General features: G+C 57.8%; 1 protein-coding gene across 4 annotated transcripts; it reads right to left on the minus strand.

Moving 5' to 3' along the window:
* Positions 1-675: 675 nt before the first annotated feature.
* Positions 676-23042, minus strand: KCNH6 (potassium voltage-gated channel subfamily H member 6). 4 transcript variants are annotated; one of them, XM_070044488.1, is made up of 14 exons: positions 22791-23039; positions 21772-22002; positions 16529-16690; positions 16225-16430; positions 12629-13054; positions 10916-11315; positions 9942-10141; positions 9503-9755; positions 6367-6560; positions 4728-4812; positions 4009-4177; positions 2890-3079; positions 2402-2569; positions 676-922 (listed from the first exon to the last, which is right to left on the minus strand). In XM_070044488.1, exons 1-14 carry the CDS (start codon positions 22864-22866, stop codon positions 896-898), a joined length of 2787 nt encoding a protein of 928 aa, XP_069900589.1. In that variant the 5' UTR covers positions 22867-23039; the 3' UTR covers positions 676-895. The 4 variants fall into 4 exon arrangements, with proteins under 4 accessions (XP_069900589.1, XP_030699183.1, XP_069900591.1 ...); XM_030843323.3 differs by lacking the exon at positions 676-922 and having other exon boundaries at positions 1122-2569; positions 22791-23036; XM_070044490.1 differs by lacking the exons at positions 676-922; positions 2402-2569; positions 2890-3079; positions 6367-6560 and having other exon boundaries at positions 4052-4177; positions 22791-23041.
* Between the last annotated feature and the right edge of the window lie 146 nt (positions 23043-23188).

The following is a 23188-nucleotide window of genomic DNA, read 5'->3' on the forward strand; positions in this document are numbered from 1 at the left end:
GCTCAGAAAGAATTCAAAGAATTGAGTGACACTTAATATATAACAAACCCCTTATAGTACTATCTACTTATGCGAACAAGTTTTCTCTGTGCTTCTGTTTTACTCTAATAAAAAATTAATATTCATCCACACACATGAACTAATTGAGAGGAAAATTCCCTCTTGTAAGTGATGTATATCCAATACAATTTTAGTTTCTATAAAAATTTAAAGAGATATTTATGTTGTTTTGAAAAACCTAGTACTAATAAGTGTAACCCTTAAAGCCTTAGTAAGGTTACAATTACTTAAAAAAATTTTTTTTATTATTTTTTATAAATTTATTTATTTCTTTTTGGCTGTGTTTGGTCTTCATTGCTGCGTGTGGGCTTTCTCTATTTGCAGCGAGCATGTTTTCCAAACAGATATGATGAGGTTATTAATAATAGACTTTCAAGCATGGAAATAAATTACATGTCAGATAAACTGTGGATGGAATAGAGTGGAATTATGAGCAGAGAAAAAGGAACTATGTTAAAGAAGAGCTTGCTCTCCTGTTTTTAAATGAATGATATTGGCTTCTGAATCACTGCTATTTGGATTGAAATAGATTGATATGAATGCAACAGTTTATAAAGTGTCAATATTTACAACACACTGGAAATTATGTCCTCTGCAACTATTTATTTATTTTAAAAATTTATTCATTCATTTTTTTGGCTGCGTTGGGTCTCTCTAGTTGTGGCGAGTGGGGGGCTACTCTTCGTTGCGGTGTGTGGGCTTCTCATTGCAGTGGCTTCTCTTGTTGCAGAGCACGGACTCTAGGCGCATGGGCTCAGTAGTTGTGGCTTGCAGGCTCTAGAGCGCAGGCTCAGTGACGCACGTGCTTAGTTGCTCCGTGGCATGTGGGATCTTCCTAGACCAGGGCTTGAACCCATGTCCCCTGCATTGGCAGGCAGAGTCTTAACCACTGCACCACCAGGGAAGTCCTGTCCTCTTCAACTATTTAAACTTATCAGGAAATACTTCAGATGTCAACTAAAAATGTGTGAGGGGAAAATAGATTTTCAAAATTCTTTTAGGGAGTACTGCAAAAGGACAGGACCACTGACTTTTCTGGACAACAGCCAATTTCAGTGGAGTAGTTGACTGCACATGTTCTCAAACCAGACCATCTGTGTTGAAATTATGTCCTCCTTTTGATATGTTTTTGGGAAATATTTTTTTTAAATCAAAGTATAGTTTACACATAGAAGTGCACATGTTTTTACAACCTGAAACACATTGATGCAATCAGCACTTAGATCAGGAAATAGAAGAGTACCAGCACCCCAGAAGTTTCCCTCCTGCTTGGGTAAATTTCTTAGTGTCTCTCTGCTTCTGATCCCTCATCTTTAAAATGGGGATAATAATACTGACCCCATATAGTTGTTGTAAAGAGTTGATGAACTAATATCTGCAGGGCAGTCAGCACGGTGTCCCCCAACACAGGGTGAGTGCTATGGAAGCGCTGGCTGTTGTCATGATTCCCTATGGCCACCACGCCAGCGCCTCTCTGCTTCCCTTCACCCCAACCTGGCTAAAAGCCCCCTGTTCCGGGGACTCCTGAACATGGTGGATCCACCTTCAGGTCCCCAACACACAGCTCCTTGGGAGAGGGACTTGGAGAAGATCACAGCTGTCAGTTACAGCACAATCAAGGACCTGATGACCCTACGTAAGTTACACACCCAGCCCAACATGAAGTGTGCAGACTTTATTAGCTCTGAGACACTCACTCCATTGTCCCCTAGGGTCCCAAAGGTCCTCACAGAACCATCAGGGGCAGAGTGGCTGGGGGCTGGAGTTCTGTCCCTGATGTGTCCACTACAGAGGACACTTTCATCTCCAGCTGGTTCACAAGCTCTCGGCGGGAGGTCTTGACCAACCTTGGGGGCTGGCTGGGTGGTGGGGGAGAGTTCTGAGCTGGGAGGTGATCGTAATTGGCACAGAGCAAGGCTCTCACACAGTAGATCAGGAAGGTCTCTGTTCTTCACTGAGCCCTCTGTCCCATAAGCTACCTCTACACCTGAGGCTCACCCCCCCTCCACCAGGCCTGCTGTCTAAATAGAGACCTGCGGGAGGTTGGGAGAAGTCCTGAGCCTCTTGGCCCAAGCCATCTTGGGTCACCTGGATTGGCAGTTTGTAGCTACTCTAGGTAAATGGTTTTCAGTTTACAGGCTGTCTGCCTCCCCCAAATCCTTAACTGTCGCCTCACCCGCCTTCAGTTCCTTCCTGGTGTCTATTATCTTGGGGTACAGTGGCTCTAGCTCCTCACAAATCCAGGATCTGAGCCATGTCTCTGGAACTCCAGCTATTTGGGGACAGAGCTGAGGTGTTCAGGGAGCGAGGGAAAGTGAGGACCACAGACAAGTCCCTGTACCTCCAGGGGATGCAGAGGCGAGGCCAAGGGTGACGGGAGCCCCTCAGGCTGCTTCTGTTCTGAGGACGGTGTTGTAGTTTTGTCCATTTCTGTGGCTGGGGCCAGCATCCTGGAGGAGGAGTTCCCGAGCTTCGGCCTCCATTCGTCCAGGTCACCATAACTGGGGGCCTGGGAGGGGCAAGAAAGAGGGAGGCATGCAGTACGGGGAGCCTCCCCAGGCCACCCCGACTTCAGCGATGGGAAGTGGCAGGAGCTGTGTCCTGCTGCCCTTGCCCCAGATGTGGCGTCCCTGGTCACAATCTGGGCTCTGTCACCGCCTGTCCAGGCTGCCTGTCATGACTCAGACCATAAAGGAGGACAGCAAAAGTCATAGCTGCTCTCGGACCACAAAGGCCGTGGGCTGGATGCCCACTGAGACCAAGTTAAGGGTGGGGGAAGACATGCAGCTGCCTCCAGGCAAGCCCCTGGGGATCTCCTCAGCTGCTTACCTGTGCAGGGGGCAGATCGCCCTGGGGTAGTAGTCTAGTTCCTGGACTCTGAGTTGCTGAGGTTGAAGGAGACAAGGCCAGGTCATTGGAGGCAGGGGCTCCCAGAATGTAGCCAGTGTGGTCCTGGGGCGGGGGCTGCTGAAGGAGCTGCAGGATGCGGCTGAGGTCTGAGGACATGCGTGATTCCAGCCTGTCAGGCAGAAACCCACAGTCGGAGTCAGGGTCAGGGCTGGGGCTGGCAAAAGCAGTTTAGGTCCTGAGGGCAGCTCTCGATTTTGCAGCCTGCATGCTGTCCCTGCTATTTCCCTGCTGTAATCCACAGCCCCTGCCCAAATTCCCCTTAGCACACCCCTGACTCTGATAATAACAGTGATCAGGCACGGTGCATACATCATTTAGTCCTCATAATGAAGTTTTTTTTGGCAGGGGGGTGGGTAACCAAATTACTTTATTTGACGGAATGGTACTATGGAAAGAACTTAAGTAGATGTTTTGGTGCACCTTAGGAAAGGTGAAGGTAACCCAAACATGCATGCACTGCCTTGGTGACCAGGGACGTCATCCCCGTGGCTACAAGAAGCCAGCCTAAGGCTTAGCTCTCCTTAACACTGTTTCCCAGAGGGTGCCTGTCAAAGAGACACTCTGGCCTCATAATGAAGCTTGACGTGGGTATTCTGGTTATCCCCATTTCACAAAAGGGAAAACTGAGGCTCAGAGTGGTTAAGTAACTTGTCCACAGTATTGCTGGTAAGTTGCAGAGCCAGAATTGGAACCCAGGACTATAGTGCCCCCAAGTCCTCACTCTGCCACCACAGCCGTACCATCCACAGGCCACACCCCCTTTCCAAGGGCCTGTGGAATTTGTTTCTGCATGAGGTTATGCCCATCTCCCCAGAAGTCCTCCTTGGCATGCTCCAGGGTTTGCTGGGACAAGCCATCCAAGGAATTGTACTTAGCGACAGGGATGGGGAGGTCTGCAGCTAAATGGGGCTGGCCATTCTCAAACCCATGGGGCACCCAGCGATGTCCCTGAGGCACCAGGAGGGGGCACCCGTGCCTAGCCTGTCACTGGGCCTGCCCTCTGTGGCTGCCCCCACCCGTGGCCCACAGGTCACTCACCTGTTCATCTGGGCCTGGAGCTGCTCTAGCCTGGAGCCTAGCTCCCGAGGCCAGCAGTCTGGGTCTCCCTGAGGGTTTGGGGGGCTCTGACTTGGCCTGGGGGGCACTTGCTGCAGCAACTCAGGCCAGCGGCCAGATGCATCTGAGATGCTCAGGGAAGGGGCTGCACCTGCACGGGGCAAGGGAAACTTGAGCTTCGGTTCATCCGGTTCCACAGGCCTGACCCCTACCTGCCATGGGAGCACAGGGTGGGAGGAGTGGATCTCCTTACCTGGGCGCCCTGAAGTACGAGGTCCTACCCCCATAGAGGTCTGGCTTCTGGGACCCAGAAGGCTGTAGCCCTGGGAGGGGGCCTTGGGGCCCCAGCCTGGCGGGGGGGGGTGGTGGCTGGCTGGCTGGGAACGTCCAGCCCTGGCCTCACTGTCCAGGGAGCTGCCGCCCAGCAGGGCCCTTGGTGCCTTGATGTGGAGCCCCAGGGGCTGGCCAGTATCTACCCCTGAGGGCAGCCCTCACTCAGGCTCTGAGGACACAGGGGGAGGAAGGGTACAAGGGCCTCCGACACTGAGCCTAGGGAGGGAGTCCCTCTCCACTCACTGAGGGGACTGGGGAGGCCTCTCCCAGGGGAGGCAGATTGGGGAGGACCTGAGAAGGGGCAGGAGGCTGGGCAGGGGCTTCGGGCTGGGGAGGGGCAGACACTGGTGGGGGCTGGCTTTGCTCACCTGACTGGTTGTCACTGAGGAAGAAGCCTTGGTGGTCCTGGCTGCCTGGGGCCTGTTGGGGTGATGACTGGAGACCCTCGCCTGCCTTGTGGAGAACGAGAGCATCAAGTAACAGGGACCAAAGCCAGGACAGGGCTTCTTTGCCCTCCCCTCCCCCTCCCCCCGTGGCCCTGTGGCCACTAGGTGAGAAAGTGGTGACAGGTGGCTGGGCTCCCTGACTGTGCTCCCGGCAGCTCCTCTCCTGTGTGTGTGGGTGGGAGATGAACAGGGGCTTGGAGACGTGCAGACCCCCACAGAGTCCTGCGAGAGGCCGCCTTGAGCAGCAAGGTTGGGGTCGTGGGAGACGGGGGGACTGTTCTCCTCCCTTTTTCCCCAAGGCCCTGGTGTCCCCGCCTTCAGCGTGGGCCAATGGGGCGATTTCCTCTGAGGAGACGGGGTCTGGAAGTCCCAGTCCGTTCAGGGGGTGCCCTCAGCAGTGCCCCTGGCAGCCCACCTTCCTGGCACCATGAGATTTGAGGGTATCCAGGGGCTGCAGATATCCCAGGCCATGGGGATCGCATCCCTCTTGCCCTGGAGTCCAGCCACTGAGCACTTGGGCCACCTGATGGCTCCTGGCTGCTGGACCTCCCCCAAGGCAGGGTCTTTGCAAGATGTCCCCTAGGTGGGAAGGGGGCAGACCGGGGAAGGGGAGGACAGCAGAGGGCAGAGGGTGCGGAGGGCTGTCCAGACCATGTAAACCTGCCTCAGCACCACCTCCAGAAGCTGGGTGTGGGGCTGGGCCAGCAGGACCCCTCCTCCTGACACCGGGGATGGGGGGCTCAGCATCGGGGCCTCAGCTGCTGCTGCCCCTGCCGGGTGTGCCTGCCCCCGCCTTCCCACTAGCTGGTTCCAGACCTGCTCCTCCATACAGACCCTTCCGGGCACTTCCACTCCATACTGGCTGCCCCACGCCTTGGCAACCCTGAGCTCCACAAATATTTGGTCTCCCTGCACACCCTTGAGACTTCCTTGGTTATTTAACTATGCAGCTCTTTCTTTTTCCTGAGTTATTATAATCTCCTCCGCTGAGTGATAAACTTGAGAGGAGAGACTGCTCTATTACTGTTTATACCCCTGGGACCTGGCACCGTGAGTTCTTGGATGGCAGACACCGCTGCCCCCGCCTCGCACCCGCCCCTTGCAGCTTGGTAGGATGTGGTGGGAAAAGCCCGGGCTATGGAGATGCACAAACTTGAGTCCCATTTTGGCTGCGCCATTGACTATACGGCTTACTGTATGGCTGTGTGGCTTTGGTCATTTGTCCGCTATGACCCTTAGTTTCCTCATCCGGAAAATGGGGATAATAACACCACCACACTTGCGAGAAGACTAAATGAGATCATGTAAAAGGAGCCCAGCACTCACCACATAGTTGGTGCTCGATAATTGGTAGCTACCTTCATATTTAGCATTATGTTGGCCATGGTAGGCACAGAAGAAATTATGGTAAAGGATGCAGGAGGGGGTTGAAAGGAAGGCAAGTGGCCGGATGGGTCCCTTTAGGCCAGGCAGGCCAAGCTCTCAGCCGGCTGACTGGCCATTGCCCATTACCAGCTGGCCAAGGGCCACCCCCCACCCAGCCTATCCAGCCCGGACTCACATCCCGCAGGTTGAAGGTGACTTCCAGCTTACTCCAGAAGCTGTCTGCGAAGGCGGGGTACATGTCCAGCACCTCCAGCAGGTCTGCCCGCTGGATCTTGTGCAGGTCACAGTAGGTCAGGGCCCGTACGTCTGCACTGGACTTGCCCGGCCGGGCATGGAGGCTAACGGGCTCCCCAAAGATGTCATTCTTTCCTGCCAGCCAGAGGGGCGGGGTCTTTCTAGGGCCTGGCTCCAAGCTCTCTTCTGAGGAGCCTCCCTGAGGACCTCTTAACCATGACCTCACCCCACTTCAGGGATCCTTCTGGGCTGGGGCCTGGGAACAAGGTTGGATGTGCTGGCTGAGGGGTGCTGCAGAGACCCCTCCCACCCCAGCATGTGGGGCCCCTTGCTATCTCCAGGCCCCTTGGGACCATCCTCTATTAGACTCCCCCCTCCTGTTTCCCACTTTCTTTGGAACTGCCCCTACCACCCCCATCCAGGGGACAGTGGGCAGTAGGGACCCTAGAGGCTCCCTGCTTAATCTCTTCTTCTCCGGGCTGCCGCGGTGCTGCAGAGTGCACGGGACCCAGCGTCAGGAGTACCCAGCTCCCCAGGGGAGGGCCTGAGGCTTCCCTCTCTTCGTGTTCCCGCTCCCTTTGTGGGGCCAAGTGACCAGCATGGCCCCAGCAGAGGAAGCCTGGGAAAGTCACTTCCTCTCTCTGGACCCCAGTGTCCTCATCTCTAAAATGGGTATAACCATATCTGCCTTGTCAACCCCCATGGGCTGCCCAGAGAAGCAGATGTGATGCTTGAGGAAGTGGCTTGAATAGCAAGACGCACCAGACAGGTGGATGCAAGGCCCTGGGAGGGACAGATGTCACAGGGTGGACACGGGCTGGATACAGGGGCACGTGGTGAGGGTATCGGGCCCTCCTGGCGCCAGATACTGTGCTAGCCACAGCATGTCAACATGAATAAGATGCTGTCCCATGCACAAGGAGCCCCCCAAATCCCAGAGAGACAGATTACAGAATGATCTCTAGAGCCTTAGAACAGGGAAGAGCCAAGAGCAATGGGGCTATGGGGGAGGGAGAAGCTCGTTCCACCAGGAGTGGTTGGGAGCAGGGAAGAGGGGGGCTTACAGAGCAAGTGAAGTGGGGGGGGGCTGTGTTGTGAGACTCTAGGAGGACTGGAAAAAGGCAATGGGGTGGAGGAAGCAGCATGTGGTCCGTGTGGCACAGTCAGGGCTGGGGGCAGAAAGCCCAGGGTCAGGGTGCCAGGGACCATGATTACTTGGATGGCCACTCCCCACAGCAAAGTCCAGCCCCCCAGCCTGGCCGTACCACACAAGAGGTGCTAATTGCTTGCACAATGATGGACAGAGGCCAAGACATGTGCCCCAAGAGAACCGGATAAAAGGTCATTTACAGAGGAAGGGACCGAGACTTGGAGAAGGAAGGGACCCTCCAGGGTCACATATGAAACCCAAGAAGCTGGAAATCTGGGCAACATTATAAAGTGATGGTTTTCCAGTAGATGAAGGATTATGACCTAATGTCCATTTCCACTCAGGACAAAAATGAGAGGAGTTCATGTCTCTAAATAAAACTTAAATTGGACTGGCTTCTTAATTATTAATAATAATTATTGTCTCTCCCACACGGACAGTACTTCTAAGCTTGGCTGAGACTGAGGGAAGGGCTCATAGAGGAGCCCGTGCTTGAGCTCAGCGTTGAAGGATGACTGGGGTCCGCCAGGCAGGGGTGCAAGATAGGTGCTCTGAGCAGAGTGGCAGCACGTGCAAAGGCACAGAGGTGTGACAGATGGGCAGGTTTACAGAACTAACTAGTTTGTATGGCTGGAATGTGAACTACTGGGGGGAGGCTGGCAGGACTTAAGGTGGCCAGAATGGGGAGGGCTGTGCATGCCATGCACAGGGGTTTACATTTGTTCCATGGGTCATGGGACCCATGGAAGGATTTTGAGCAGAAGAGGAGTATGCCAGATGTGAATTTCAGGTCACCGGCAGAAGGTGGAAGATGGAGTATGGCAGGAGACCAGATTCAGGGCCATGGGAAAGGAGCTCCTGACACCTGCCCAGGAAGGACACAATGAGGGGTGGACCCAGGCAGGGACAAGTAGACAGGTATGGGACAGAGCGAGATTAATGAGGGGAACAGACAGGGCTCCGTGGCTGCCTGGGTGGTGGCGGTGGGGCAGAAAGGAGGAGGGTGCTTCTTTGGTTGACTCCCAGGTCTCTGGCCCAGGCAACGGAAGGTTCACAGTGATGGGGATGCCGACGGAGCTGCCTTTGAGGGCAGATGATTTCAGACTGAGATATGCTGTGTGGTCTGCCTATGGAATATAAGGGTGGCCATGCCCAAGAACACATGGGGTAGTCCAGTCTAAGGAGAGACTGGGGTCGGGACACAGTTCTGGGGGTCCTTGTGGCATAGGTGAGGCTGAGATCACAGGAGCAAGGAGCTGGCCCAGGTGAGGATGTAATGGGAGAAGAGAGTGAGCAGCACACTTGGTGAACACCAGCCGAGGGCAGGCCAGAGGGAGAGGACTGGGTGGAGGGGCTGGAGTAGAGCCCGGCCATGGCGAGCAGGGGAGGGTGAGTGACGGCCTGGGCAGGGACTTGGGGTGGGCTGAAGTCAGCGGGAAGGCAAGGAAGATGAGCTCTCAGACAGCTGTGGTGACCTGCCCAACGTAAGTGGCAGGGGCTGTGTGTGCCCCAAATCTGTCCCCTGTCCAATGCTCGCATCCTTCCTCTGAAGTGTCCAGCTGTCCCTGCAGCTGCACCGAGACTGGGGACCCCCCTCCATCCGAGGCAAACCCTCGTCCTCTCACCCTGAGCTTCCCAAGGGTGGGAGAAGGTCAGAAGCTGCCTGGACTTCCGAGTCAGCCCCGTAGCCCTGGAATCCCTGCTTGTCCACCCACCAGACGTCTCTGAGCATCAACTTCCCTATCAGGAAAATGGGGCCTGTGGCAGAGGTTAGTTTTAAGGCTTGAGTGAGCTGGGTGTAAAGCTCCCCCGTGGCACACGCTCTGCACATGGCAGGTCAGCAGAAGGGGCAACCGTCATCATTGGGAATGGCCTGGTCCAGGCAGGGCACCCCACACGCCGGCCTAGCCCTCCCCGCCAGACGCACCGAGGATGGCCACCACTACGTCGTCGCGCAGGATCTCGATGGAGCCGCGGGAAATGAAGTAGAGCGTGGAGAGCACGTCGCCGAGGTGCACCAGAGTGTCCCCGGGCGGCGCGTGCGTCGTCTTGAACTTGACGGCGAGCGCGCGCAGGCAGCCCTTGCTGGCGCCGTGGAAGGCCGGGCAGTGCTGCAGCAGCGCGCGGTGCAGGTGCAGGCAGATGTCGGCCTGCAGGCACTCGGGGAAGCCCTTCAGCACCTGCGAGAAGGGCGGTCGCGTCCAGCGGGGCGCGGCCGGGGTGGGGGTGGGGCTGGGGGAACGGGTGGGGAGGGCTCTGGGGACGCCCTGCGCCCGCGGGACTTTGGCCTCCCTCGGGGAGTTAGCCAGAGCTGGGACTTGGGCTAGGTCGCCCGCCCCGCCCCAGGCAGAGCGGCGGGGGCTCACCGCGTTCATGTCGATGCCGTTGGTGTAGGACCAGGCGTGCTGGAAGTACTCCTCAAGGCGCTGCCGCAGCGGGTTGGGGATCTGGTGGAAGCGGATGAACTCCTTGACTCGCAGCATCTGCGTGTGGTAGCGCGCCGTGCCCGAGTACAGGCGCTGGATGATGGCCGACACGTTGCCGAAGATGCTGGCGTACATGAGGGCTGGGGCGGGGAGCGGGGGATATGGGCCGGGGGCGGGGTGCGGGGTGAGCTCCTGAGCATCCCCGCCAGGCCACAACACCTCGGGGCCTGCTCCAGGACCCCCTCCCTCTCCCTGGGATCCCCCAGTCAGGGACCCCTCTGTCCAGGGCAAAGTCACAAGTGCCCAGGACGGCGCCAGGGCACATGGGGGACAAAGACCCCTGGGCTTCCTGCCCTCCTCCCTCTGCCCTCCCTCCTGGCAGCTTCCTGGGCCCAGAGGCCAAACTCCTGAGAAGATGAAACCAGGGCAATGAATTTTTTTTTTTTTGGGGGGGCAATGAATTTTTTAAATTCAGATATGTTTTCTCTTTCAAGTTGTAAAAATATAATAAAGGGAAAACTCTTGGTCTCTTGTTTTCACCCATTTTCCCCTTGTTTTTGTTTTTCTGGGCTTTAACATCTCTAAATACTTCATGGGCGTGGACCTGTGCTAAGAAGGGCCCTGGACTTAGTTTAATGCTCTGCTGTCACCATCTTGAAATTCTTAATAATTTTGTTTTAACAGAGGGCTCCACATTTTCATTCTGCCCCAGGCCCTGAAAATGATGTAGTTTGTCCTGATCCCTGGTATATAGCGAGGGCTACATGGGTGTTAAATTCTGTGTATAGTTGGTGTACACATATGCAACACGTTCATTGTGCTGCCAACTTAGGATCTGCCTATCATACACCCTCTGTTATATCTCATTACAAAACTGAAACTGGGATTCTATGAGTAAGGCCCGGGACACTCACAGCCGATGAGCATGACGCAGATGGAGAAGACCTTTTCAGAGTTGGTGTTGGGTGAGACATTGCCGAAGCCCACGCTGGTGAGGCTGCTGAAGGTGAAGTACAGGGCCGTGACATACTTGTCCTGCACCGAGGGGCCTGAGGCTGGGTCGCTGCCATTGTAGCGCTTGCCGAGCTGCGCTCCCAGGCTGTCCAGCCAGCCGATCTTGGGTTCCAGGTAGGGCCGCTCCACGTTGCCGATGGCGTACCAGATGCAGGCCAGCCAGTGTGCGATGAGTGCAAAGGTGCACATGAGCAGGAAGAGCACTGCTGCCCCGTACTCAGAGTAGCGGTCCAGCTTGCGAGCCACACGCACCAGCCGTAGCAGCCGAGCCGTCTTCAGCAGCCCGATCAGGGTTGTGGTCTGGAGAGGTAGGGAGGGGGCGGGGACACGGAGTTGGGGGTCAGCCCTTGAAAGGCTGTGCTTAAGACCACGTTTATTCACTTGCGAATGTGGTCACATAGTCATTCAACAAACACTTATGGAGAGCCTGCTTTGGGCCAGGCTCTTGGCAGTGGGGCACAGTGCAGGGCCTTAGGAGCTCTCAGTGTAGAGTTCAAAATAGCCATGTGTTTGCTCGCACAAAAGTCTACGGGGAGCACAGAGGAAGGGGAGGTCAAGTCTGCAGCGGCAGGGCAGGGAAGGCTTCCTAGAGGAGGTGGCACAGGAGCTGAGTCTTGAGAGAGGAGGCTGGGTCTCCAGGCAGACAGGAGGGAGAGGTAAAGGGCACTCCAGGCACAGGGAGCAGCATGAGCAAAGGCATGGAGGTGTGAGAGGGCACAGTCCACGTGGAAAACCAAGGGTGATGCTGCAGCTGGGAGCACAGAGTAGAAGATGGTGGAGGAGTGAGGAGTGAGCCTGGAAGGTGGGCAGGGGCTGCTGCTGTGGCCGCAGGGCCCACAAAGAGCTCGGCTTTTATTCCAAGCCACTGGGGAGCCACTGAAAGTTCTGAAGACCGGGTCAGATAAGGGACAGGGTCAGACAAGTGATCTGAAACTTGCTCTGGCCTCTGCGTGCAGGGGCTGAGGCTGGCAGGTATGGGGCTGGGGCAGAGGTGGGTAAGAAGGCCACTTAGTGTGCAGGCAGGGGCAGTGTGGGTGGAAAGTGGGAGGGCGGACTTGGGGATAGATTTGCTGGGAGTGGGTGGTCATGGGAGCAGGTAGTCACGATGGACACCCCGTGCTGGACGGGCTGGGTGACTGCAAGAGGCAGAGCCGATTTCAGCGGAAAGCTGATCCCGAGAAGGTGGGTCAAAAGGACATAGTGGGACTGGAAGCTACGGAAAGAGCATGAAAATGCCCTCACATCAGCTATGAGAAGCAGGGTGGGCATAGTGGAGGGGCTGGGGCTTAGGAGGGGGTCAGGCTGCATGGAGGGACAGCCTGTGGATTCCTTTTCTAACGCCAGGGTAAGAGTGGTTTAGAAGTCAGCACGAGGGGCTGGGGCACAGGAGTGCCCATCCCAGAAGGGGCAGGATTCTGGAGCACAGGGAGGGCACTCAGGCCTGGGGTGCTCAGCTGCTCCTTCTCCAGGGCTGGGAGATGACAGATGTCTGAGGCCCCCCCTTTCCACCACCACTTGCTTTGGCAAAGGTGCCCAACGCCAGGTACTCTCTGCACCCAGGGCTGGGGCACAGGGGATGGCCACAGCGGCCGGCCTGAACGGGGTTTGCTCACCTCATCAGAGCCAGTACGGAAGATGAGCAGGTCGAAGGGGATGGCGGCCACCATGTCGATGAGGAACCAGCCCTTGAAGTAGTGGACGGCAATGCGGCGGGGGTGGCTGACCACCTCGTCGTTGGCGTTGACGTAGGTGGTGCGGAAGTTGATGACGATGTCCACGACGAACATGATGTCCACGATGAGGTCCACCGTGGTGAGCGGGCTGCAGGTGTAGCCACAGTCCGCGCGCTGAGGCTTGTCCTGGTCGCCGAGCAGGAAGGCGGCCGAGTAGGGCGTGAAGATGGCCGTGTAGATGACCAGCAGCAGGATAAGCCAGTCCCACACGGCCTTGAAGGGGCTGTAGTGCAGGAGGGTCCCGCGGTGGATGCGCGGTGCCTGCAGCTGGTACTCCGGCAGCACGTCCGCACCCAGGGACAGCACCTGGGGGTGGGGACCGTGGGGCAGTCAGCAGGGTGGCCGCCGCTGGTGAGACGGGTCTGGGAGGGGTGCAGATGCAGGGCTGAGGCCTAGGAAGGGAGATGTGGGAGAGGGTGGGCGATCGGGGCTGTGTCGGGGAGAGGGGACGACACAAAGATGGGGTGTGCATGTATAACAGGGCAAGTTCTTAAGGGGACAGGTGTGCAGGAAGTGCAGAGAGGAGGGGGGTTCCATATGAGGGGTGCAGCTCTGTCCCACAGTGACCCCAGGTTTGAAGCTCACAAACTCCCTCCCAAACAGGCCAGCCTGGAACGGGTGGAGACGGGGCTGGGGGAGGGGAGAGGGGAGGGCCAGGCTCAGGCAGATTGAGAGGGTGGTGGGGCGGGGGGCGGGGCATCAGTCCTCTCTGGTGGGTTTGGGAAGTTTCCAGTGGTCAGGTTCCCGATGGGAACAAGTCACCCCCAAAATACCCTCTGCATTCCTGAGGGCCCTGTGGAGCCTGGACCAGTGAGGGCCCTCCCTGGGGCCAACCCTCAGAGCCTCCGTGGAAAGAACCAAATTTGGGGGTGAGTAGCTAATCTGAGCCCTCGACAGGTGCTGTGTGCCGGAAGCCTTGACTCCTTCACACGTCCGAGGGGGTTTTGATCATTACATTCAGCTGAACGCCCTTCTGCTCTGACCCTCTGACCCCCGCCTCCGAGCCTATGGCCAACACAGGATCCCCAGGGCCCAGTCCAACATACCCAAGCTCTGCCCAGCTGCCCAACACAACAAACAGCTGGGGCAGCAGGAAGGCAAGCGTTTTGAAGCCAGACCTCCCAGGTGGATCCCAGGTCGGACATTGCTGTGTGTCTGTCTTGGGGCAAGTTTTTTAACCCCTGTGAGCCTCTGTTCCCTCACTGGCAGAAGGGGATGACAAAGGACAACAAACTCCATGGGGCTGTTGTGAGTAAATGAGCTGGTACGTCTCAATGGCACATGTCGCTCTACACGATAATTCCTCCTCCCCACTCAACCCATGTCAGACACTGCCCCGACAAGGATGGGGCCTGAGGGGTGTCTCACGGACCACGCCCCACCCCCTGCCCAGCACTACCAGATAGGGCCCTGCCGGTGGTCCTGGTTTAAGAAAATCTACCATGTAAGGTTCTGACCTTGCAAACCAGGTCCATTAGCAGATGGGATCACAGTAAGGAAGATCCACCCAAGGGCTGGTTCCAACCAGACGGTCCCCCATCTGCCATCCAAGGCCCTGGGAGGGGCCACAGTGTCCCCACCCTGTGGTGACCTCCAGCTCAGCCTTGGCCTCGGCTCCTGTTTTGCCTCCCCAGGATGTTTCCTCTAACCCTGCACAGACTCAAACCATCTTTTCCAATGTTCTCCCTGCTCCTTGTAAACACCCTGACCACACAGCTGTCCCCCACTGACTTAGAGCTGCAGATCCCTTGTGCCGCACGTCCGCCTCATATGCCCCGCACTTGGTCCACATGGGGGCTCAACTAAAAGGGGCCAAACGAGCACTGAAAGCCTGGCTGTCATGGCCACCTCTGCCCCTGGCTGCTCAAGACCAGCCAGGATGAAACTGCAGAGCACGGGGAGTGGGAGGGAGACAGTCAGACTTTGGGGGGATGGGGTCCGAGGAAGTGTACATCCTCAGGACTTCCAGACAGGGGTGCCATCTCCCCCACCACAGACCTCCATAGTCTCCCATCGCCTCTGAGGCCAGCACGAGGCCCTTCTCAGTGGGCTCTCAGGACGTAGGAACTCAGGTGTGGGATCACAGCCCTCTAGGCCCTTTGAGTTCGGGTTGAGGCTGGTGTGACTTCCGTGCTCTGGGCCATGCCAGCCTGAGCTCTGTCAGGCTCCTCCCCACCTTAGGGCCCACAGGCAGTGGGTTAGTAAAGCCAAGAGGGGCTGGGGCAGGGGGAAGGGCAGCAGGACAGGTTGGGTGCGGGCAGGGACCACAAGCCCCAGCCAGCTCTGTCGAGCTTCACGGGCAACTTTCCAGTCCAACAGCCCCCATGGCCCCTACCACCAACCTGAGGGCCCCGGGGTGTGCAGCTAGGTGGGCTTCCCAGGTCATTGGGCCACATTGCCTGACCTCCAAGCGCCCAGCCCTCAACCTGGGGTCCTTTCCCAGGGTTCCTGTGCTTGGTGAGGGGCTGGGTCACAAGGAGTTTCTACTCCATCTGCTCCGGCACAGACAGTGCTTCAGGTGAAAAGGGGTAGGGAGGCAAAAGAGCTGCTCCCATCCGCTTATGAAGCAAAGTCCCAGGGGAAGCTGCAGTAGGCGCCTACCTCGCCCTGCAGCCCCTTGCCCATCTCTGGCCTAGGCAGCCCTCAGTGCTTTGTGGGGCCAGCACACTCAATGTCAGATGAGTCCTCAGAGACGGTGCGGTCCAACTCATTCCTCCGGATGGGAGCCCCGGGGCCCAGTAAGGGCATAAGGCCTCTTGCCCAAGGTCACAGAGTGGGCTGGTGGCAGGGAACCTGAACCTTGGGCACGGCCCTCTGCATTTCCCCCTGGATGGCCAGCTGGGGACTGGGGCATCAGGCCCCAGGAGGAGGGACACGGGGGTCAGCTGGAACAGAGGACCCAGGGGGGTTCGCCTTGGCCTGGCCAAGGTGGGGTGGTGGGGAGGGAGGCATTTCGGGCCTGATCCCCAGGGACCTGAAGATGCCAGGGCCACCTCCCCTCTGCCTGGATTGCAGAAGGATCCTGCCATGGGGGGGCTGGCCGTCGCCTCAAAGGCAAGGGGCAGAAGCAGGGCTGGGGCTTCCCCATCCACTTCAGTATGGCCCTGACACCTCTTCTCTCTGCTTCTCCTTCTCCGGGACTGGCAGAGCCTTGGGTGGGCCTCCATGGTGACCTGCGGGTTCCCCCCTCCCAGCTCCTCCAGGCCTAGGATGTGGCACTAGTCACAGGCTCTGCTGACCCCATCCTCCCCTGGTTCTGGGAGCTGAGCATCAGGGTGGTGGCCTTGGGGTTGGTCTTTAGGTCTAAAGAATCAGACTCCAGCAGGACAAGAGGCCTGGAGCTCAGACCAGACAGTAGGGGGCTGGGCAGGCCGGCTCCCTCTGCTAGCCCAGCCCCGGAGGAGTCCAGTCCATGGCCTGAGGAGGGACCCTCGAGGCCCAGCAGAGCCCCGTCCACCCTGCCCTGCAGGCCGCACCTGGGTGACCTTCTCGGTGACGTTCTGGGTCCGCTCTACCACCTTGTGGGGTGCGATGATCTCAATCTCCGTAGTGGAGCCCGAGCGGTGCTTCTCCAGGTTGAATTCCACGAAGTTGAGTGTGAACTGCGGGATCTGGCTGATGGTCCTGTACTTGACCCTGCCCGGGCCAGGTCCCTGTGCACCTGGCCTGCCATGAGAGCCCTCTGAAACCAGGGCTGGGGTCAGAGCAGCCAGGGCTGGGGGACCCACTGCTCTACCTGGTGCTCCCCGCCCCTCCCCGGCCACCTGCTCCCCGCCTCACCGGAGCCCAGGAAGCTCTGGGACAGCAGGCGCTGGGACAGGCTGCGGCTCCCTCGCTTGGCCAGGAGCTGGGCCAGGTCCTCAAAGTTGAGGATGAACATAATGACGGCCCCATCCTCATTCTTCACGGGCACCACATCCACGAGGCAGCGGAAGCTGGAGGCTGCAAACACCGTGGGGAGGGGGTGTCACTGGAGGGGTCCTCTCCTGCAGGAACCTGGCCTGGGGAAGCTAGAGAGTGATCTGGGTTAAGGTCAAGTTAAGAGCAGCCATGGGGGGTGAGGAGGCCTGCAGAGTCACCAGAGCTATTGGGCAGAGGGTTGGTGACACTGCCCAGCAGGTGCCCCACCCACAGGGCAGAGGTGGAGAGAGCAGCTAAGCTTCTCATTAGAAAATAATGTAGCATCGGGCCCAAGTCCACACTCAGCCCTCAGCTCAGGGCTTAACCTTGAGGTTCGCTTCTGCTGTAATTAAAGCCGAGCAGATGGGGGTGGATTAAGTGGGGAGGTGAGGTCGGGTGTTCTACCCCCATGTAGCTCTGGCTGGCCCTGGGTTCAGCTCCCATATTCCCGTCTCACAAAGATGTCCTGCTCCCCTGATGCTGGAAGGAACTCACTGTTGAGAACATACTGAGTGCTGGGCACTGAGCCAGTTGGCACATGAGGCCGCAAGCTCCGTGGTGGCACCCAGTGGATCCCTGGAGGGCCCACACGGACCCCTGTTCCGCTGAGCCTGGGGTTCTGAGAAACTGACTTGCTGGGGCTGGCTGGGGCCCTGGAGCGGGGAGCCCTGGGCTCTCAGTACATAACAGTTTGGAGAGGGGAGGGGACTTGTCTGGAGCGAGGACACTGGAATGAAGGCCAGGCTACTGCTCCAGGCCTGGGAGGGGCCCATGGTCTCAAGGCAGAGGTGCTGGTGCTGGGACTGGGGGTGGAGGCGGGGCAGGCAGGGCAGTGGCCTGGGGTCTGGAGAGGGAGAGGGAGATAGATGGCAGGGTGGGGGCAGGATGGGCCCTCCAGCCACTCTCCCTGCTCTCTCAGGAAGCCCAGACCCAGCCATTGACCCCACTCTTCCTCTTTCTCTGCTCCAGGGTCTCACTCCCCCTCCCATAGGTGAGTGGAACAAAACAAGCTAAAACTTCCCTGTACCCCAGAGTCCAGTCTGTGGGCTGGCTGGATGCCCCGTGAGCCCCCCTCCATGGTACCCGGTCATCCCATGTCCCTCAGTTCAAAGTGTTGGTGGGTGTCAGGCCCAAGGGTCAGGATGGATGCTAAGGGCAGGGGCCTCAGGTAAAATGACTATCAGAAGGCAGGTTTGTGTCTGTCTCATTTGCCAGCTGCCAGGACCTGTTCCAGGTGCTGTTAACTGAGTGAATGGAAGAATGTGTGTAAATGTGAGTGGGTGGGAGGCTAGCTCACAGGATTATTACTACTTTGGGTTTCACCAGAATCACGCTTCCCCCAGCTGCCCTCTGGTGTGCTTCCTCTCACCATTACTGCTGGGGGGCAGCCAAGCTTCCCCCATCCTCCGTCCCACGTTCCTCCCTGGGAACAGGAATCTCCAGGATCAGATTCCCGGACTCCCAGGCACCAGGCGTCAGGCAGCCATCTGCCAGCTGCTGCATTGGGCCCCACGGGAGACATCCACCCCGAGGAGAGGCTACCCGCTCGCCTCTGTGACCCACTCCTGGGCTCGCAGTGCTGTAGGCCTGCCTCCCAGGCCAGAGCCTGGTGCTCTTGTCCGCCCGGGGCATGGCGAGGCTTGGGTACTGGGACCCACCCAGGAAGCCTCCTTGGCCAGTGACCTGAGACACCGCCCCCAAGGCCAGACTATCTCCTCACTCTTTCTGGCACTGCAGAAATCTGGCCTGGGAGCAGGCGGGGAGAGGGCAGACCTGGGCAGAGAGCAGGGCCTCCAGGTTCTATGCTGCTAGGGGTTGCCAAGGCCCAGTCTGTACCCACTGATGCTATCTTTGGAAAACTGAGGCTGGGAATGGACCAAAGACCAGCGCATCAGAGCAGTGAGGGCTGGAAGGGGGCCGTGCGTGACACCCTATGCCTGGCCTTCACGCTTGCTGCCTGTGGGGTGGTGGAGGCAGGAGGCTATCAGGATTTGGACGAGTTCAGAGCATTCTTTTCCTGATCCCTAAGCTGTCCTTGCTCATGAGCACCTGTGTCCGGGTGACCGGAAGGGGGTGAGTGTGGTCACCCTAGGTTGTGCCCAGGAGTGGCAGTGTTTCTGTGCCCTTGCCCGCTCCCTGGACTGGGGGCCACAGGCTGTGCTCATTCTCCCTTCCAGGGGCTCCTCCCGGTCACCTCTCTGACCAAGGGCAGCAGGCGCATCTGCCCCCTGGGACACCTCACTGCTCTCCGCTCTGCTCTGTGTCTTGGATGTGTCCTTTCCTTCAATTTCTTATAGTCCCCGCCCCTCCCCTATGAGCCTCCCTGTTGTCTATTGCCCCCATCTCTTTACACATCCCCGTCCAGCATGTGGTGAGCCCTCAGGGAGGAGCTGGTGCCACAAAAGCTGCCACTGAGAGGGCGGCTCCACACCGCCTCCCGACTTGGTCTTTCTGACATTCATGGGTGGGTGTAAAGAAAACACTGGGACCTCAGACCTCAGCCCTTGCCCTACCCTCCTGATCTGGAGCTGAGGACTAGAGGATCCCCAGGCTTGCGGATTAAGGGACTCTCTGGTTTGGGGTCATCAGAGAAGAGGATCTGGCCAAGGCAGGCAGGGATGGGCCCCTCTGACAGGCCCCCAGTAGGGGCGTGGGCCGGGGGGGAGATCTGAGTGCCCTCCATCCCTCCCTGCAGACTTTCGTTCGTTCTAGTCTTATGGCCATCCCCATGCCTTCCAGCTGTTAAGTTCTTACTTGTCCCAGTAAAGGCAGATGGCGGCAGAGCCAGTTTCTCAGGGGTCTCTGAGCCCTGTCTCATGGGGTAATTTTTGTCAAATGCCCTGGCCTCTTTGAGCCCAACTTTACACAGCTGCACAATGTGGAGATACGTGGACACAGACCTTCAACTTTGACTTGGAGAACTGTCAGTGGATTACCCCTTTAGAGGAAAAGAGGATTATAAATCAGCTAGAATTCTGTCCAGGACCCCTTCCCTTCTCACCTCCCTGGAGTCAGAGGGGGGAAAGAGGGGGGGAGAAGAGGTATCGTGAGGAGGGAAGAAATCATCATTAGGATGCCCTCCAGCAGGACTATAAAATGTATGTGACTATGATAAAAAACAATCATGCAGTCAGAGTGGACCATAAGGTGAACATAAGTTATCTGAGCATTACATCCTTCCCTGCAAGCCAGGAGGTTCCCCTTTCTGGGTTTCAGGCCAATTTGGGGCAGGTCCAGGTGGTCAAAGTCTTGGACTATAGGACAGGGAAGGGCTTAGGATGGGGGTGGGAGTAGACTGGGATTTATGGGGCACCAGGCATGTGGGTAATTTTTCATTTTCACCCAGGGACAACCTCCAAGACTAGGTCTCTAGGGCCCCTTCTGATTGCTAGAGGACCCCAGCAGGGTTCTGAAGACCGGAGTCCTGATCTGAGGGTCAAGGCTTGGCCTTGACCTCTACCCCCTGCCCAGGCACATGCAGGGTGCTGAGGAGACCCTAAGAGCTCTGATTTGACATCACTAGGAGTCTGTGGTCAGTCCTCACCCCTCTGGGGCCCAGGTAGAGCTCTGGGGTCAAGGGGAGGGACAGAGAAGGACTTGTTGTCCGCTATCATTTCCTGCTGTCCCACCCTGTTCCCCTGGGACCCTTCTCACTCCTTTGACTGTCACCTCCTCTCTGTAGTGATGTGAGGAGGTGAGGTCACAGCTTTTAAAAATATTCTAACTTCATTAACCCTGTGAGCGCTGCCAAGCTAAGCCAGGTTCTTCCTAGTCCCCTAATCACTACCCCATTCACATGGGTGGCAGCAGCAGGGGACAGCCAGAGGTACAGCCAGGACCTGCCCAGGAAGCACCCGGAAGCCCTTAAACACACATACACATGCTCAGGTTCACACTTACACTCATGCTCCACACACACACACGAGGCCCCTGCTACCCGGCTGTCAGCACCCCTCAGCCCCAGTGCCTGCCCTTTACCTGCACTCCAGTGGTCCTCATTCCTTCTTCCCCAGGGAAGGCCCTCTTCTGAGGCTTCCTTCCCCCAGAGTCCTGCCTCCAAACACAGAGGCTGTTGGGTTCCTTTCTCCCTTCTTGGGATTATTCAGACCAGATATCTCTGAGGGAAGAATCCAGAGATTTGGGGTCCAGTCCCAGTTTGGACCCAAGCAGTAGAATCTTGGCCAAGTCCCTTCTTTTTCTTGGGCCTTGGTTTCTTCATCCATGAAAGGAAGGGATTTATCTAAGCCAGTGGCTCCTAAACTTGGCAAAACACCCAAACTGCCAGGGAGATTTTTACAAATACACCTGCTTTGTCCTCCCTCCACACCTCTGAGTCAGCCTCTCTCTAGGGAAGGTGTGTTTTGGAAAACAAGCTCCAGGTAATTCTGATTCAGAACCAGGCTGGTGGGGCCATTGATCCAGGTGATTTCAAAGGGACTTTCAGGATCCTAATTCCCACTCCTCTCTTCCCTCCCCTCACGGATCCAGTGAAGCACTGGGGGGAGGGTCTTAAAGGGCTTCATGATTTTTCATCCTCAGCCCCTGACCTATGCTTTTGTTCTGTTTGCAGTAAGCTTGGGCTGGCAATAACATCCCAAACAGGATGAGCCTCCAGGTCATGGCAAACTCCAGACCCTATCTCCCCAGGGAGCTAGGGCTTGGTGAGCCAGACCCAGCACTCTTTTCAAGCCAGCTGCCCCTTGCCTTGCCTCGCCACAGAGGCCTTGAGGGGGTGACTCCTCCCCTAATCCCCAGAGCAGATGGAGATGAGTAAAGGTTAATTTCCATCCCAGCTGCCTGACAGCTGGGGCTGACAGTGACAGAGTGGACAGCCAGGAGACCAGGGACATGGGGGAGGGATGGTGGTGTGGGAGGCCCTGCATGGGGCCAGGACCAGTTGGTGGCTCAGTCTGGTCCCTGGCCTCTGAAAGGGACCTCAGAAGGCATTTCATCCAGTGTCCATCACTTCACCCTACAGATGAGGAAACAGAGGCCCAGAGAAGAGACAAGATTTATCCAGACGCTTTGGTCCTCTGGGTCAGTGCCCTTCCCATGGTCACTCTGCCTGGACAAGAGAGGGGCCAAGCCTGCCTTGCAGAACCTGTGGCCTGAGGGCACCTCACCATCCTTGCGGTAGTAGAGGATGTCCACCTTGCACTCCTCGGCCCCCAGCAGGGCCTGCGCCAGGCGGGACATGGCACTGCGTGGGGTGTTGGGGCCTGTGAGGAAGTCGCAGGTGCACGGTCTCTGCATCACTTCCACTCGGGAGTAGCCGAAGAGTTCACAGAAGCCATCGTTGCAGTAAATGATGGCGCAGTTCTCCATCTGAGCATTGGCGATCAGGAACTTACGACCTGGGGTGGGAGGTGGGAAGCCCATGGCAACCAGGATCAAGCAGCAGAGAGGGAAAGATCATAGGGACTCTTGGGAGCAGTCAGGGGGGATCTGGATGGGGGAGCAGAGCGGTGATCAGAATGGGGGAGGGGGGAGGTCAGGTCTGGGGAGGGTGGGAAGACCAAGGAGGCCAGAGCCATGGGGGAAGGTCAGGGGACTCCTGGGAGTAATGAGGGGGTGGTCAGGAGGGGGAAGCAGGAGAGTGATTAGAGGAGTGAGGGAAGGGGAGTCAGGGCTGGGGATTGTGGGAAGACCAGGGCAGGAATGAATGGGGTCGTGAAGAGGGAGGGAGGCCCAAGGCTTCCTGGAGGCAGGGAAAGGGGTGTGACCAGACCGGGGCCAGGCCTGGGTGAGCTCCTGGAAAGACCAGAGTGGCTAGGGTTAGGAGGTGAAAAGGAGGGTGAAAAGGAAACCTCTGAAGGAATTTGGGGGGGTGGGGGGCGGTTCAAGAGGGAATTGGTACAGTGATAGAAGGGGAGGTCAGGGCTTGGAAGGGGAAAAAAACAGCTCAGGGGTGGAGGGGAGCACTGCGCTCTGCCCACCGTGCTGTAGAAGAGAGGGCAGCATTGGAGGTAAGCGGGGGCTCCCTGGGGGAGAAGGTGTTTCGGGGACACTAAAGAGAAGGGTTTTGCGTTCAGCCTCAGGTACCCCCCCACCCTGCTCTATCTGAAGTTAGTAAAGGGTTCCGGCCACTCCGGCCACCGAACCAGGGCTCCAGATCGTGCCCCCACCCGACGCACACACTCACTCTGGCCCTCGAACTTGCGGATGATGGTGTCCAGGTAAGTGTTTTGGGGCGCGACGTGGCCCCTGCGGACCGGCATCTTTCGGCTGCGGCCTCTGCCTGGAGCCACCAGCGCCCCGGCTCCCTGCGTCTCCGTCTGCCCTCTGGCTCCGCAGCGTCCGGCTCCGGGCGGGCGCCGCCCCCGGGGAGGGCCGCGGGGCTTCGTGCCCCGCCCGCCCGCCTGCGTCTACCCTCTGCTGCTCTCCCCGGCCCTCCCCGGCCCTCCCCGGCCGGCCGCTCGCCGCGCCTCCTCCCCTCCGCGGCCGCCCGGGAGCTGTCCGCGACGCGGTGCTGAAAGAAGCCGCGCGGCGGCGGCTGGGCGGGGGCAACTTCTCCGGGACTCAACGGGGCAGGGGCGGGGC

This window comes from Globicephala melas, chromosome 20 (genome assembly GCF_963455315.2).
Source record: "Globicephala melas chromosome 20, mGloMel1.2, whole genome shotgun sequence".
Lineage (NCBI taxonomy): Eukaryota > Metazoa > Chordata > Mammalia > Artiodactyla > Delphinidae > Globicephala > Globicephala melas.

Coding starts and splice junctions, on each gene's coding strand:
- KCNH6 (XM_030843323.3), bottom strand. CDS start 22,866: ATGCCGGTCCGCAGGGGCCACGTCGCGCCCCAAAACACTTACCTGGAC. Junction 22,003..22,790: donor CCGCAAGTTCGAGGGCCAGA/GTGAGTGTGTGC, acceptor CTCCCACCCCAG/GTCGTAAGTTCCTGATCGCC. Junction 9,756..9,941: donor ACGGCATCGACATGAACGCG/GTGAGCCCCCGC, acceptor CCCTTCTCGCAG/GTGCTGAAGGGCTTCCCCGA.